Genomic DNA, 15,815 nt, shown 5'->3' on the forward strand with positions numbered 1-15,815 from the left:
GGTAGGAATGGGGCCGCAAATACAAAGAATGGCTGGTATACCAGAAATATTTGTAGCAAACAGTTCATTTGGGAAGAGCCAGTAAGTATTTTAAAACTTTTGTTTAATGAAAACACAGTGAAATGGAAGTTGTTTTTTTTTCCAAACAGGATAAAAACTCTCATGATTCCAAAATCCGAATCCAGTTGATTTCTCTTCCAATGTACGGTGTTCTTACAAAGGCCAAGTCAGGACAAGCAGCAGAGGAGCTCTCGGAGTTCTCCTTTTTTACCATGGAGGATATCAACAACAGAAAGATCAAGTAAGCTGTGTATTACACAGACAATGCATGCGCATAATTCAATTCTGTAGTTCAGCTCAGCTGAAGTGTAACACTAGGCAGATAATTAAATCAACTTTTTAATACATATATGTGAATTGTTTCTCCTGCCAAAAGATTTGTACAGTAATTCTCTTCAGTCTAATAATTCACACATTCATACCACACTACACAGCCAGTCAGGTTCATGTTTGAAACTTCTTGAATCATGTGTCTGGTTATTGGACAGACAAAGAGAAATATAATGGTGCTGATTCCATGTGCAAGGAAAAGCCAGGTGACACACAAATCTGGAAAACTGAACCAAGAAAAATCTATGTCACCTGACTTGTCTGCACGTTACCTGGACAGAGTTGCAAATGTTGTGGCAGGTAAACCAGTTCAAATATAGTATATGTATTTTAAGTTTGTATTAATGTGAACATTCCCCCTCACTTATGTTTGTTTGAAACAAGTAGTACGCATTATTTGTGGACACATGCACTGCCCTATGCATACTACACATCCCATAGTCCATATTCCAATAATCTATTATCCATCTTGGAAGCAAGCGAGAGAGGGTGGCTAATTTCTACATTTCTACATACAGTTGAATAATAGAGAATGTAACAGGAAATCAGATCACAGCAGCAAATTAAAGGACTTTGGAGATTTGGAGGAGGCTAAGAGCACATAAAAGTTTTTTGTTTTTTTTTTAAGTTTTTTTTGAGTCAAAATTAGAGTTTAGTGTCACTTTAAGTTACAGTAAAAGCAGTTGGACAATGACCTTGGAGTTGTCTTAGAAAGACTTGGAGGTCTATGTATAAAAAATGTATTTTGCAAATGTATCAGCATTCAGGCAAAAGTCACGATGATACCCTTAATGTCTGTAATATTTGTGTAATGTTAGTTTATATTTGTTGCTTTTGGCCACATGAATGCTGAACACCCACTTATATGGCCGGTTTCCCCTTTTGGTTGAATATTCTTAGCCTATAGTGTTAGGCAATTTTTCTATATTGGTAAAATGTTCTTTACCTTTTTTGGTTGAATATTCTACATAGGCTATTTTCTCTTAGGATCGAATATTAGACAACAAATGGAAACTGACTTCACACATATATTACACACATTACAGGTATTATTTGTGATGAGAAATTTGCAAAGCAAATTTTTTTATACACAAACCCCTTTTCTCTTTCATTTATTGACCGACACAGCTTCAGAATCTTCTTGACATTGGGTTATGCTGCCCCCTACAGGAGTAGGACACTAGGTAGGAAAAAGCTTTACCACGCCTATGGGGCAGTCCGAGGGGGTATACTCCCACTTCCTAGTATAGGCATTCAGTTTTTTTTCTGCCTAGTCAGGAGTAAGAACCTAGTTCCTTGCTGGGATCTCTGGTCCTAGCATATTGTCCTTTTTAAATTTATTTTTTTCCTCTTTTATTATTTTTTGTTCCTGTAAGAACTACAATTACCTGCAGGACTGAGCGACGGGCTGGATATTCTAGATTCTTAAGGTCTCTCCAGTCTGGCCAGCAAGCATGTGCAGGCCTCAGCTCCGCGCCAGGTCGGTCGCAGCATAGCCCAACATGACGGGGGCTGGCCTGCAAGTTAAATGTCTCGCGAGGACCCATATGACCTGGTCGCAGCCTGAGTCTCAGCGTTCCTCCTGGCCGACAGCACCCCCATTCTGGTGGAGAGGTGTTCTGTCCGGAGCGGTGCCCACCTGGTTCCACGGTATGGTAAGTAGTTGTCCCCTCTTCCCCTTTCAGGTTTTGGGGTGGACGTGGGCCCCTCCCTGGGGCAGTGGGACCCCCGGGTTCCCCTCCTTCTCCCCAGCCCCTCTAGGGTCACCGTGAGTCTTCCGTACCCCCCACCCCCTCCCTGGAGGTTGTGAGCTGGCTCTGCCATGTACTGAAGGGGGGCTTACTTTGGGGTTGCTGCTAACCTGTTCTCTCCGGGCGCACACCGGGGGTTACAACAGGGTCCTTCATCTTCCTGGGAGTTAGTTACCTGGGCAGGGGGGTCCTAAGGGCTCCAGGCTGTTGTGTTGGGCTGAGGGAGCAGATGGGTTCACATCCGCAGGTCCGCGCCGCACATGGCCGGGCCCGTACAAAAATGTCGGCTTTGTGGCCTACCAGCCAAACGCTGTTTGAGTGGCCCCAGTGAGGGTGGCTGAAGCCATTGCCCTCTGTTTGGGCATCCGCACTCTCCCCTTTTGTTCCTGGGCGGTCGGCACCGGCAGGCTTTGTATCCAGGTGGCGGGGCACCCACAGAAATTTAGGCCGCAGATCGCGGCCTACTAGGCCACGGCCGAGTGGGTGCCACCGTGGGGGGGGGGGCCCTGTGAGTGTCCTGTAGCCACCCGCCTTCCCTTGGATGGGATCTGTGCGGCTTGGTCTCCACCAAAATTTAGGCCGTGGCTTACAGCCTACTAGGCCATGCGGCCAACTTGGTGCCCTCCTTGGAAGGGGGGGCACTGTGGGGGTGGTCACCTTTTTGATGACAGCAATGCCACCATGATTGCCCTTTTAGCGCTGCGGACCATCTGGGTACCTTGCCTGCATGTCCGTGTCATGGCGGGCGGCCCCTTTTAGGGGGCCATTCATTTTCATGCGGGCCTCTATGGAGGGGCTCGGGGGGGCTACCCCATTTTATTTTTTTCACAGGGTCCAGTAGGTGGTTCATTCGTAGGCTAAAACAGTCTGGATGTCCTTCAGAGGGTTCCCTGCTTGCAAGTGGCCAGTCCCATCTATAATGGACAAAAAGATCTATAATGGACTCGCCGGTTTCCAGGTTGCCTAAATCTACCTTACACCCAGTTGTTGAGCCCTCACCTTTTACAGCTCCGGCTGATAGGAGGGTGAAGGCTCCGGCCCTCCATATGTTCATTGTAGCTGGTTCGGAACTTAGGCCGGTATTTACTATTGCCCTGGTGTCGCAAACTCTAACGAGTGGGCTAAACTTTTACACCGGAACATGGAGGGGGAGTAATTTTCCCTGCCTTTGCTGAGCTGGTGGACTGGCTGGTCCAGGTGCTACAATTGTTTTTTTCCTGTGATCCCCTTTCGCTGTGGCTCCCTTGGTCTTTCGGCGTGTTGTTTTGGCTGAAATGCTGGTCTGCTGACCAGACTTCTTAGAAGGCCTTCTCTGATATGCCTTTGTGGGGATCTCCTGTTTAGAGCAGCCCTAAATGGATTTCTCCGGGGGGTAGAATTCCTTCGACAGGCAACAAAGACAAGGAGCCCCGTCATAGACATGACCCATTCTCCTCGGCTCATAAGACATCTGTTTGTCATCTCTTAGGATCTCAAGACAAACGGCCCTTCTGGGCCTCTACCGGAGGTCTCAAGAGGACCTTGTTTGGCTAGCCATGAGCGGGTTCTCTAGACCTGTGGATAGGCTCCCTTAGCATGAAGGGGCGCCCTCACCCATATCTGGGGTGGGGGGTGTGTGGACCACTGTCCCCAAGTCCGTGGACCTCCCTATTATAGGACAAAGGGTCCACAATGTCTTTTGTTCCGGCTACAAGATCGAGTTTCTGTCTTATCTTCCGGAAATGTTGTTTCCCCTCGACCTGCTTTGTCCCCAGACCACTTACGGGGTCTCTTGGGGCAGTGCAAGACTTATTACTGCAAGGGGTGATTATCCCGGTTGCGACTTTGAATGATTTCAGGGGTTTTATTTAACCTGTTGACAGTCCCCAGGAAGGTAGGCAAGGTACGTCCAATCCTGGACCTCAGGGCTTTCACCGCTTTGTGCGGGTACAGAAGTTCCACGTGGAATCTATTTGTACGGTAGTGGCATCCCTTTATCAGGGGGATCTTCTCGCTTCTATCCATATCATGGATGCTTACCTTAATATTCCGATATACGCCGGTCATAAGCGTTTCCTCTGTTTTGCCATTGGCAAGGAGCATTATCAGTTTGTGGCATTAACTCTTGGCTCCACTTCTGCTTTTCGGGCCTTCACAACAGATTTGGCCAAGGTGCTGGCCTTGTTGGATCAGCAGCGGATCGCGGTACTGGGGTACCTGGATGATCTTCTGCGAACAGTGTCCCCGACAGTTCCGATGGACTAAGGGGAAATTATTCCGCAAACTCTGAAGTCTGGTGGGATTCTGATTTTCAGAAGTCTGTTCTGGTTCTGTCCACCAAGTTGGACTGTCTGGGCCTGTCTCTGGTCTCGACCTCTGCCAGAGTGTCTTGCCTCTGGACAAACTTCAGAAAATGTAGGATGCAATTCTGCTGCTGTTGTTCAGCAGACGGTCATCTTTCTAGACCTACATGCGTGGGCCTGACAGTTTCCACATTTGAGGCAGTTCTGTTGCACAGTTCCATTCAAGATCTCTGAAAAAGGATTTCTGTCAAATGGGACAAGGTCCACAGTCTCTAGACAACCTAATCCCGTTGAGCTGGGGTACAAGAGGATCCCTGCATTGGTGGCTTTGTTCTCTGGCACGTCGACAGGGCTGTTCTTTCCTTCCTTTATACTGTCTGGTGGTCATCCAGAATGCCAGCCTGTCCAGGTGGGGAGGCGTTCTAGCACAGATTGTGTTAAGGGGGTCTGGATTCTGGAGGAGCCCAGACTTCCGATCAATGTACTGGAACTTCGAGTGTTCAGACTTTGTCTGGATCTTTGGACAATCGTCTTAGGCGAATTCAATCTGCCAATGCCTCGGCTGTGGCCTATGTCAATCACCAAAGGGGCATAATAAATGTCCTGGCAGTTTGGGAAGTAGCCGGCATTCTAAGGTGGACAGAACATTCGTTCCAGCCCTCTGTGCTGTACACTTTCCAGGAAGGGGAAATTGGCAGATTACCTGAGTCAAAAGGAGTTGGACCAGGGGCAATGGTTACTTCATCCGAAGGTGTTCTTCAGTTGTGTCTCCGGTGGAGTATTCCCGAGGTGGGCCTGTTGGCCTCTTGTCTTAACAGTAAGGTACAGAGGAACGGTCTCAGGATCCTGTAGCCGACACAACAGACGCGCTAGTGGCTTCCTGGGGTCAGTATTTTCTGATTACGCCTTCTCCCCTCTCAAGCTTCTGCCAAGCCACCTGCGCAGGATCAAGGCAGAAGGTATTCCGGTCATTTTAATGGCTCCAGACTGCCTTCACTGGTCTTGGAAATGTGATCTGGTATGGCTGATTGCTGCTGCTTTTTGGAGACTTCCTCTTGGAGAAGATCTATTGGTTTAAGGGCCAATCTTTCATCCTGCTTTACAGCCGCTGGCTTTAATGGCTTGGCTGTTGAAAGCCAGGTGCTAAAGGATAGGGGATTGTCTGAATCAGTGATTCCCACTCTGTTAAAGGCTAGAAAATCTACCTCTAGGAAGATTTACTACTGCGCTTGGAAAAAGTACATTGCATGGTGTGAGTCTCTTTGAGGTCATCCTCATTCCCTTTCGGTGCCTTGGATTTTGGCATTCCTCCAATGAGGTATTGAGCAGCGCCTGGCCCTAGTCACTGTCTTTTACCATCCTTTTCTTTGGTTCATACCTTTATTCAGGGGGTTCGCCACTTGGCTCCCCCCAGTACGGTCTCCGTTGCCTCTGTGTGATCTCAATCTGGTGCTGTCGGTTCTCCAGTAACCGTCTTTCAAAGATATTCGTGAGATTCCTCTGCTTACATTGTCCCAGGAGGTAGCCTTCTTGATGGCTATTACTTCTGCATGCAGGGTGTCAGAGCTGGCGGCTTTGTCTTGTCATTCACCTTACCTTGTGTCTCACAGAGATAAAGTGGTGCTTCGCCCTTGTCAGTCTTTCTTTCCTAAAATTGTTTCTAGTTTCCATCTGAATGAAGACATTATGTTGCCTTTCCTGTGTCCTAAGCCTAAACATCCTAGGGAGATTGCCTTGCACTCTCTGGATGTGTGACAGGCGATCAGGGTGTACTTGGCAGTAACTGAGTCAATTAGGAAATCTGACTAACTTTCTGTCCTTACGGATGGACCTCGCAAGGGGTTGGCCACGTTTGCTGTGACCATTTCCAGATGGATCAGACAGATGGTAGTGCAGTCCTATTCAAGCAAGGATTAGGTTCCTCCTTTCCCTTTTAAGGCACATTCTACAAGGGCGCGTAGTGCCTCCTGGGCCTTCCGCCATCAGGCCTCATTGATGCAGGTTTGCAAGACAGCCACCTAGTCGTCTGTGCACACTTTAAAAAAATGTTATACATTGGATGTGCTGGCATCTGCGGATGCTGCTTTTGGGCGCAAGGTTTTGCAGACTTCTGTTTGAGAGGACTAGTCCTCTTTGAGGGTGTATGTTTTTTTCAGGTGAGCTCCAGTTGTTCCTGGTTGAGCTCCATGTTACCTGGTTGGCTAGGTTTAGCCTTTTGGGAATTTTTTCTGCTGTGTTTTTTCCCACCTCTCATGTTTAACTCTGCTTTGGGACATCCCAATGGTCAAGAAGATTCTGGAGCTTTGTCTGTCAATGAACAAAAGAGAAAATTGGATTTTTGTCTTACGGTAAAATCCTTTTCTCTGATTTTCATTGATGGACACAGCACCCACCCCTCTATTAAGTTTGGTTATTTTTCTTCTAGGACTGCTTGCAACTAAACTGAATGACTATAGCAGGAAGTAGGAGTATACCCCCTGGGACTGCCCCATAGACATGGTAAAGCTTTTTCCTGCCTAGTGTCCTATTCCTGTAGGGGGCAGCATAACCCAATAGTCAAGAAGATTTTGGAACTGTGTCCGTCAAATGAACATCAGAGAAAAGGATTTTACGGTAAGACAAAAATCCAATTATTTTCCTGTTATAGGCCCTGCATTATGGCAAAATATTTTTGAATCTTTAGAGTGTAACCGAAAATAAAATAGCACCCACTGTTAAAAGACATTTCATCATTTTCTTGTTTGTTTATAGTTTTTGCCTGATGCTTTTTTCCTCTCTTTTGCATTTTATTTTTATATTTACTGGGAAGGAAATATTAAAAATTGTGTTTTTCCCCCAAATGCCCTGACCCCTAATCCTAACATAGCCCTACACTTAACCATCTTTGCATGCCAGCCCTGAACATTCTGCAGCTGGTGTGTACTGGGGGCCACAGCGATTCTGGTGCTTCGGCACTACATTTTTTGTTCAAAGAACTTTATTAAAATTTTAAATGACATTTCAGTATAGATGTATTGACCACAGCAACATTGCTTTGCATTGCATGCATGCAGAAAGCAAGGTATTTTACCTTGTCTGTATGTTGGGGGTGCATTGGAAAAGCGGCATCTGGTGCGAATTGACCTTATGCACTGGTTTACATCAAAGCAGCTTTGAAATCACGCTACTTTAGCATGATTTCAAAGCCACAAATCAGTGCGATTTGCACTTCCAATTTCATTGCAGATGCGACCTAATTTACCAGAAGTCTATTTAAGTCACAATGAAATCAGTAAAAAGTAGTGCAGGAACCTTTTTCATAATTGCTGCTACATAAGTCGCAGTGGTATAAATGGTTACATTGTCGGCACTGGGTTGCTACTTGTCACCCAATTTGGAACTGTCAAATCACATGACAAGTTGCACCAGTGTGAACGGGGGCTTAAACTTTAAAGTATAACTGTTTTGGCATTTTTTTCTGGCAATTTTTTATTTTTTTTAGTTTTGGATACAGTGGGGAGAGATTATAACACCTGTCCTTTTTTTTGCTGTTTGTGCTCCTGTTAGGGAGATTCATCCTCTCTATTTGTGCTGCTTACCATTATCATTGAAAGTGAAAGTAAAAGAAAATCCCACATTTTGAGTTGTTCCCAGAAACGTAATAGAGGGGAAATCTTCCAATGGGGACTTGGGGTTCCCAGAGGAATTCCCTTAATTTGCAGGGATTTACTCTTACTTCGTGCATGGCTTTGGGACAGGAAGTGAAGGGAAATCTCCTCAATAGGACACAGATGTAAAACAAAAAATCTGAAAGGGGTTATAACCCTCCCTTGTCCTATCCAAAATGAAAAAAAAAAGCTTGAATTGAGAAGTGGAGGTTGCAAGGCGCCCCTCTACTTGCTCTGCAATACCGCAACGTGCTCCCAGATCTCCATCACAGAAGCAACCCAAGCTCTAAATTTTGTCTGCATACAGCTGCCACAATAAAGTCCCTGCTTCATATATCTCTGGCAGCACACTTAAGCAGCTTAAAGAGGAGAGCAGCCCCTTTCTTTGTCACCCCATCAGAACCACATCTCTGTAATACGAATTGCTGGCTGCCCACTGCTGGTAGATCGATGCTTTCCCCACACAGGATCTCTACACTTGAGCAGCATCCAGCCATCAATCAGCTTTCTATTCTGCCATCAAATGCCAAAACTTAAGGTGCTCTGGCGTCATAAAATGCCTGCTGCCCTTCAGCACTGCTAATCTAGCCATATACTGTACTAGAATTTTCATATAAACAATCATAAAAAAATTCTCATCAGTACATTTGATGACTTGTCATTCGAAAATTAATCAAAATTTCCTTTGATTTTAACAATCACTTTTGGAATTAACCACTTGCCATTCACCCCCATAGCAGATTTACTGCTACAGGGCGACTCTCCTGTGTAGAATTACCTATATATATACACGTGATTCTTCACTTCCACCGGTGGTCCGCTATTGCTGTTATTAATTACAGCAGAAGGTGATCTGCAGGTGCTGGGCACTGGATGTCCGCCGGCACCCACCAATCATGTGTAAAACGCACAGAACAGAGATCTGCCTATGTAAGCAAGGCAGATCTCCATTCTGACAGGGGAAAAGTGATGGTTTTCGGTGTCCCTGCTAAGCAGGGAATAAAATTAATCTCCTCCCCTAGTAAAAGCAGCACATATAGTACACAAAAATACTGGCTAGGCACACAGTTAACCCTTTGATTGCCCTATATGTTTACCCCTTCGCAGCCAGTGTCATTAGTACAGTGGCAGTGCATATTAGCACTGATCACTAGTGTCACTGGTTCCTGTGAAGTGTCAAAAGTGTCAGTTAGTATTCAATTGCTGTAATATGGCAGTCCCGCTACAAGATGTTGACCGCCGCTATATATATATCGCAGTTTGTAGACACTATAACGTTTGTGTAAACCAATCAATTTATGCTTATTGGGATATTGTTAACCAAAAATATGTAGCAGAAATATTGTTTTTTTTTTCTCAAATTTGTCGGTCTTTCTTTGTTTATAGCCCAAAAAATAAAAATCGCAGTGGTGATCGAAAACCACCAAAAGAAAGCAATATTTGTGGGAAAAAATGACATAAATTTGATTTGGGTGCAGCATTGCATGCTCGCGCAATTGTCAGTTAAAGTAACGCAGTGCTGTATCAAAAAAAGTGGCCTAGTCATGAAGAGGGGTAAATCTTCTGGAGGTAAAGTGGTTAATGTAATTTCCCTAAAACCACATTCACTGTTAGAAATGAATCCATTCTAGAAAAAATTCTGTCCTGCTCCTTCCAATTTTCTCATACTGCAGTCGAAAACGAACGTCAATTTGACCCCACTTACCTCATAAATGTTTGAGACCAGTTTAAAGTTGTTGTAAACCCTTACACATACCCAGTGAAGTCACTGGCCTGAGACGAGATGAAACAAATCATTCTACATAGGTTGTACCTGTTTATCTGCAGTCTTCACTTCTCTACAGCCATTCAAAATCCAGAATTTTTACAGTTTGTCTCAGTTTTCAGAACGTAGGGGGCTGGAAGCTGAAGTTACACACTGCAGAGCTCAGTGAGAGATGATTGAAGAAAAGAGACACCCCCCTCCCCCACCTCCTGCACACAGGCACAGAAATGAGGCTGTCAATCACAGGCTGTGTGCTGAAGGTCCTTCCCTTGTCACCTTCATATCTCTTGGTGTCAGGAAAACTTATCAGAAGTGACTCATGTAGATAGGAAAGGAATGAGGCAGCAGACAGAAATGACACTTGGTGCTCTGAACTGAGACAAGTACACACTATAGAGGGATATGCTTTGTTCATATTTCATGTCAGAGGTTTACAACCACTTTAACCTTACCTTAACCCCTAATCTAATTAGCCCATTATTCTCCCTAGGACTGCATACTTACTTTATTGTTGCAAAAAGTGTCCTGTACCATATCATTACAGCTCCCAAAATAAAATTATTTTGTTAGAAATAGAGGTAATGCATAACATTTAGATGAAAAGTTTCCCTGTCTTAAAAGGTCCTTGATCTCCATTAACATTGTTTCACTCTATCTGATCTAGGTATTCTACAATATCAGAAACAGATGACCAGGCACTTACTGATTTCTTCCATTTCACTGTCTACAATGCGGACAACGACCGTCTGGACAATCAGATTTTTACAGTTATTATTACAGCTGTTGAAAGAAGTCTTCCTATCATTAGCTCTAGAGAGCAGATTTCCATTAGTGCCCTGAAGGTATGCATATGATAAAGTTATAAAAAGTTCTTAATACTGCAGACTTTACCTACTCTGAAACGGGGGGCAGTTACCATGGCAGTTCTTGGGAAAGATTTTTCACTATGACATTTTTCATGGTCAGAGGCAAAGGTGTGTGTTTATAAATAAAAAAAAAACTGTGTGAATGCCTCAATTGCCATAAAGCATCTAATATGTTTGTTTCTTATGTTCATCAACTCCATATAGTGCCCATAACACAGTATTTTCCTGATTGAGGTATATTATGAAAATACCACATTATGGCCACTAGATGAAGCTGACGAATATAGGAAATAAATACATTATGGCAATTATTTGTGATGGCTGTGTGAATACTCGAGAGATTCACACAGCAAATGATTTATAAATAGTTCCCATAGTGTCTAAAGTAAAGCACAGATTCTGGATGGTAAAGGTGACCACAGAAATACGTGTCCAACACAGAGGAAGTCTTTGCAATCTTTCTCACTGACTTGGCCAATGTTATTTTTATAGTGCAGATTTGGCTCCCTTTGTGGCACACTGGAGGGCTTTCAAGCATGTTAAACTGCTCTTTATGGCCATACTATGAAGAAGAGACAGTTCTATTTCCTTTTAAAGAAGCAGTATTTTTGGGTGATTGCTATTATAGGAAAATTGTTAACAATTATGAACCAGTATAACTGGCCCGTAAGTTTTAACACAATTTATTATGTGAAGATTCTCAACTCCTTTAGTAAATCAGTCTCAAGATATCAGTCATTTAAGGGTGTCATTGTATTCCATAAGTCAGCAGACTTATGGTCTTGCTTTATGAAGAGGAGCAGTAAAGCATAACCAGCACTGCAAAGTTGAAAGCAGAGGCTGCATATATAATGAGCACATTTGGTTTGTATATTGAAACAAGGTTTTTTTAAAACATTAATATGCATTAAATAAAAATAATATACCGTGCTGATCTCTTATAAATGTATATCTAAAAATGTATCTACATTCCCTTAACAAGGACCTCAGATCTTCTGTTTTAGCTTGATAGAATGTTGTCTCTACTTCATTTCGCCTGTAAATTATTCTGTGCTGGTAATACTATTTGACAAGATTATACTTCATTCTCTTTGACTGATGATCCATAGCTGAGGCTTTTCCCTAGCCTTATTTTACATGCAGGATGGCTCATATAATTAAAAGCCACCTTTCATTTCACCTCTCACATCTTGGTAAATGTCTTATTCTTATGTTGTGATATCTAAAGCTGTGAAAGCATGTTCATCTATTTTTCATTAAAGTGACTGTATCTGATGTAATGTGCAGGTGGAAGAAGGAGGGCGAATTTCTCTGTCATCACGTGACTTGTTGCCCCTAGACACTGAAACTTTAGGACCTCGACTCAGGATACATATAGTCACCGGGCCAAAGTTTGGCTATCTTGAGAACATCAAAAACGGTAATATTTTTTCCCCATTCTGTAAGGACTGAAACCAGATGGAGATGTATATTTTATTTCTATCAGTATAGACCTACCCCATGTTTCCTTTATGAAAGTGCCTAAGGATAATCCTTAACTTTATTTGTACATCACTACCTCAATATTAAGCTGGTGTGTACATATTCTTCATGGTGTAGCAGTATAGTAAAAAAAAAGCATAACTTCTATGAAAGATTGTTCTAGAAAACCCTGAGGCAACATATTCCTCTTGTGACATGTGCTAGCTTTGAGAATGAGCTGAGTACAGATAAATATATTTTATGGTAGAGAGATCTGTATGCTGCATTGGTAAACTCACTGTAGAATCAGCCTTGCCTCTATGTAAAACTGCATACTACTACTGAGAGAAGGGTTGGAATACAAAGATACATTTTGTACAGCGGAACACTGCGCAAATGGCTAAGAACACATTGGTACGTATTTAGGAGCTAATTTACCTGTCAAAGGACTTGTTTATTTTGTCCCGTCAAACCTGAGATTTACACATCCTTGTCAGACATCACTGCCTTACTGACCTGTTGAACAATATAATAGCGCACACATACACAGAAAGAAATGTTTTTTAAAGTTTGCAAGGCTATTTAAAAACACCTTTTTTTTGCCTTACTGACCTGACAGTTCTTTGCTGCAGTTAAGCATTTTAGCCTAGTCACCTCACTGCTCCCTGCCTGTGAATAGACAGTGACCCCCTGCTGTCAGAATACGCTGGTCAGTAAATTTTTCAGCAGAACTGCTCATGAGAAGTCAATCTATAGATTCATTTCTCATGAACAGGAACGGCCATAGATGCATCGAAATTCAGTCAGTTCCTATTGAATCAGCCAAATTTTGATCCATGTATGGCCAGCTTTACTTTAAAGTGAAACTTTACCAATAACAGCTTGATGAAAAATAATGTTCTTTAGCACGGAACATACATTCCACATTTAATCGTTATGCTACCATAATTAGTGTGTGCTGTAAATTGCCCTAGAATTCCTCCTGTTTCTTATTGCTGGAGGTTGCTATTTTGCTGAAGCCCAGAGCCCCTGAGTAGCTGTAAATCTTTAGGCCATCAGCAGATCAGCCTCTAGTGGCTCTGATTTTGGTCACTATGCCAAAATTGGAGAGCAACTGAGCATGTGCAGAGCAGGGTAAAACAGTGTATTACTGGATTTTAAACAGTATATAGACTTATTTGTAATATTTTACATAGCTATACCTGCAAAAGGGGTCAGCATGAAGTAATCTAGCAGGACTTCGTTTTCTGACTAAAGTTCCTCTTTAATCTTTCCTCTTTTTAACAAACTGTGATGCATATCGTCCCCCTTGACTTAGAAAGTCCAATATAGTATCTGTTCCAATCAATAATAACACCAGTTGCCTGTGACAGCGAAGTCAGCCACAGAATATGCAGTAAGTCTGTTTAGTTGGTATATAGTCATTTTCAGATATGATTCTAAGGTATTGAACTATGACTGCTTTGTCCTTTCATGCTGAAAACTATACAGTAAAGATGAATGCACACAAACCTATTTGGGACCCAAGGCAATTTCAGCATTTAATGGCATTCATTGAATAGAAGACATACATAAATAAATAATGGCAATTTACAATAGATTTCCAGAGGGGGTGCAAGCTTTCGTAGTCAGTTGGGCTGTGATGCATGTGGCTGTGCTTACAGGGAATATGCAAAGAAAAAGGGAAGAGAGAGAAAAAAGAAAGAAGCAGAGTGGACAAAGGGATGACCTCTATCTTCTGCCATTCTTCATTTTCCAATCAGCAGACTAGGGGAGTGTTCTTGAATTTTGAATAGGCTGTGTTATTGTAGTGGAAGTTAGGGACTTATATGTTTCTGTCTTTGACAGCTAAAATAATTCCCCTGTATGCACATTATAGGGGTTGTAAATCTTTACGTATACCCAGTAAAGTGACTGCCCTCAGGTGATACACAGAGATAAAACAAGTTCTCCCACATACGTTGTACCTGTTTATCTGCAGTCTTCTGTTTTCTACAGCTATTCAAAGTTGAGAATTGATAAAGTTTTCTGAGCTGTTAGAAAAAAGGGGGTGGAGAGCTGAAGTCATACTCTGTAGAGCTCAGTGAGAAGAGTCCTGAGAGCTGATTGGAGGGAATGGACACACCCCTTCTCACAGCACACAGGAACACAGCTGAGGCTGTCAATCAGCTGGAGATTCCTCCCCTGTTTTCTATTGGTGCCAGGAAAACTTGTCAGGAGTGATTCATGCTGACAGCCAAGGAACAAAGCAGCAGATAAAAATGACACTTACTACAGAGGGATATGCTTTGTTCATATTTCATGTCTGAGGTTTACAACCACTTTAAGTGTGTAGAGTTAAGTTTTGAAAAAATTGCTGTAAGTTAACAGTTTTCCTGAAGTGTCTGTGCAATCTCTTTAACAGGTGGTCGAACGTCTCTGGGTGGTCAGATTGGCTCAGACTCTTCCTTTCCAATTCAGGATATCATAGAAAACTATGTATATTATGTGCAAAGTGTTCATGACAGTGTGGAGCCAACTGTTGACTACTTTAGCTTCTTTATGACAGATGGAAGCAGCCAATCTGAGGTTCACAATGTCACCATTACTATAGAGGTTGGTGTGATACTGCTATTTGTGAAAATGTTCATTGCAGTCTGTTGTAAAGTCACATAAAAATCTCAATTAAACATAGCAAATACTATAGTGTACGTTAATGTAGAAGTCACTTACACAGAACAGCACATTAAATGCATATTTATTTAGTCTGTGTACAGCTCCATTCCTGCTAGCATGGACATAAGTGAAACAGCGTAGGGAATCCGATTCAAACTCTTGAAAGCAGTTAAGTAAGCAAGAGGCTAGGAGAGCTTTTGCAGCACTGTTACAGCTATGTGATTCCTTATATAGTCACCCCTTACAAATAAGTAAATAAAGCACATACATTTGTCATCAAGTAGACCAATATGAATTTTAAAAGGACTACCTAGTCAAACCTGATATTTCAGTCTTGGATAAATACCACCAGATGTTTAACGATCCTTATAAATACCATATGCATCAGCGAGACCTCTGCTTTTTAATTCCTAGGTTTGCCCACTTGCCACAGGCATTTTGCTAGGATTTCACCCTCTGGCAAGGGTTTTTAAACAGTTTTACTTTTCAGAGGATGCAGCTAGAATAAGATTTACTGGCTTAGCATGCATAATACCTGAAAGCTTAGTGAAATTACCTCCAGAGTTCATAAAATATATAAGGGGTTCAGGCTTGTCCAGCTTTTCCATTGGATCTCATGCTATGGCTACACCCGAAAGAACGGAAAGCAGTCATGTACCCATCTTTGTCCCACTCCTTACGGCTCTGGGACGTAGCATGTAAACTATACCCTCACTCGCCAGTGGCCCCTCTCTTTAATAACCCTAATTTTCCCCCAGGTCGACAGCCTTGTCAATTTACTTGGTGGATTGACAAAGGTCAAGGGGATAAAACCACACAGTTACTTTAGGGAAAACGGTAAAGATGCCCCCTAAGAAGACGTATCGCCTATACCAAATTACTAATTTCCTGCGAACACTAACAAAAGCTCAGGTTGATATAACCACTGGGACTCTTTTTTTGCGAACAGATGCTTACGTGGGTAATTATATGCGGAATTATATGCCTTATTTAATAAA

At 42.8% G+C, this 15,815-nt stretch overlaps 1 protein-coding gene across 1 annotated transcript in view; it reads left to right on the plus strand.

Annotated features, from left to right (window-relative positions):
• FRAS1 (Fraser extracellular matrix complex subunit 1) overlaps nucleotides 1-15,815 on the plus strand; it is an 843,167-nt gene that overhangs the window by 655,693 nt on the left and 171,659 nt on the right. The window contains exons 39-42 of the mRNA XM_082266873.1: nucleotides 150-301; nucleotides 10,500-10,677; nucleotides 11,989-12,121; nucleotides 14,567-14,757. Coding sequence (XP_082122999.1) covers nucleotides 150-301; nucleotides 10,500-10,677; nucleotides 11,989-12,121; nucleotides 14,567-14,757 — 654 coding nt within the window. The remainder of the gene's footprint in view (nucleotides 1-149; nucleotides 302-10,499; nucleotides 10,678-11,988; nucleotides 12,122-14,566; nucleotides 14,758-15,815) is intronic.

The sequence above is a fragment of the Pelophylax lessonae genome (assembly GCF_965119305.1).
Source record: "Pelophylax lessonae genome assembly, chromosome: 1".
Taxonomy (NCBI): domain Eukaryota; kingdom Metazoa; phylum Chordata; class Amphibia; order Anura; family Ranidae; genus Pelophylax; species Pelophylax lessonae.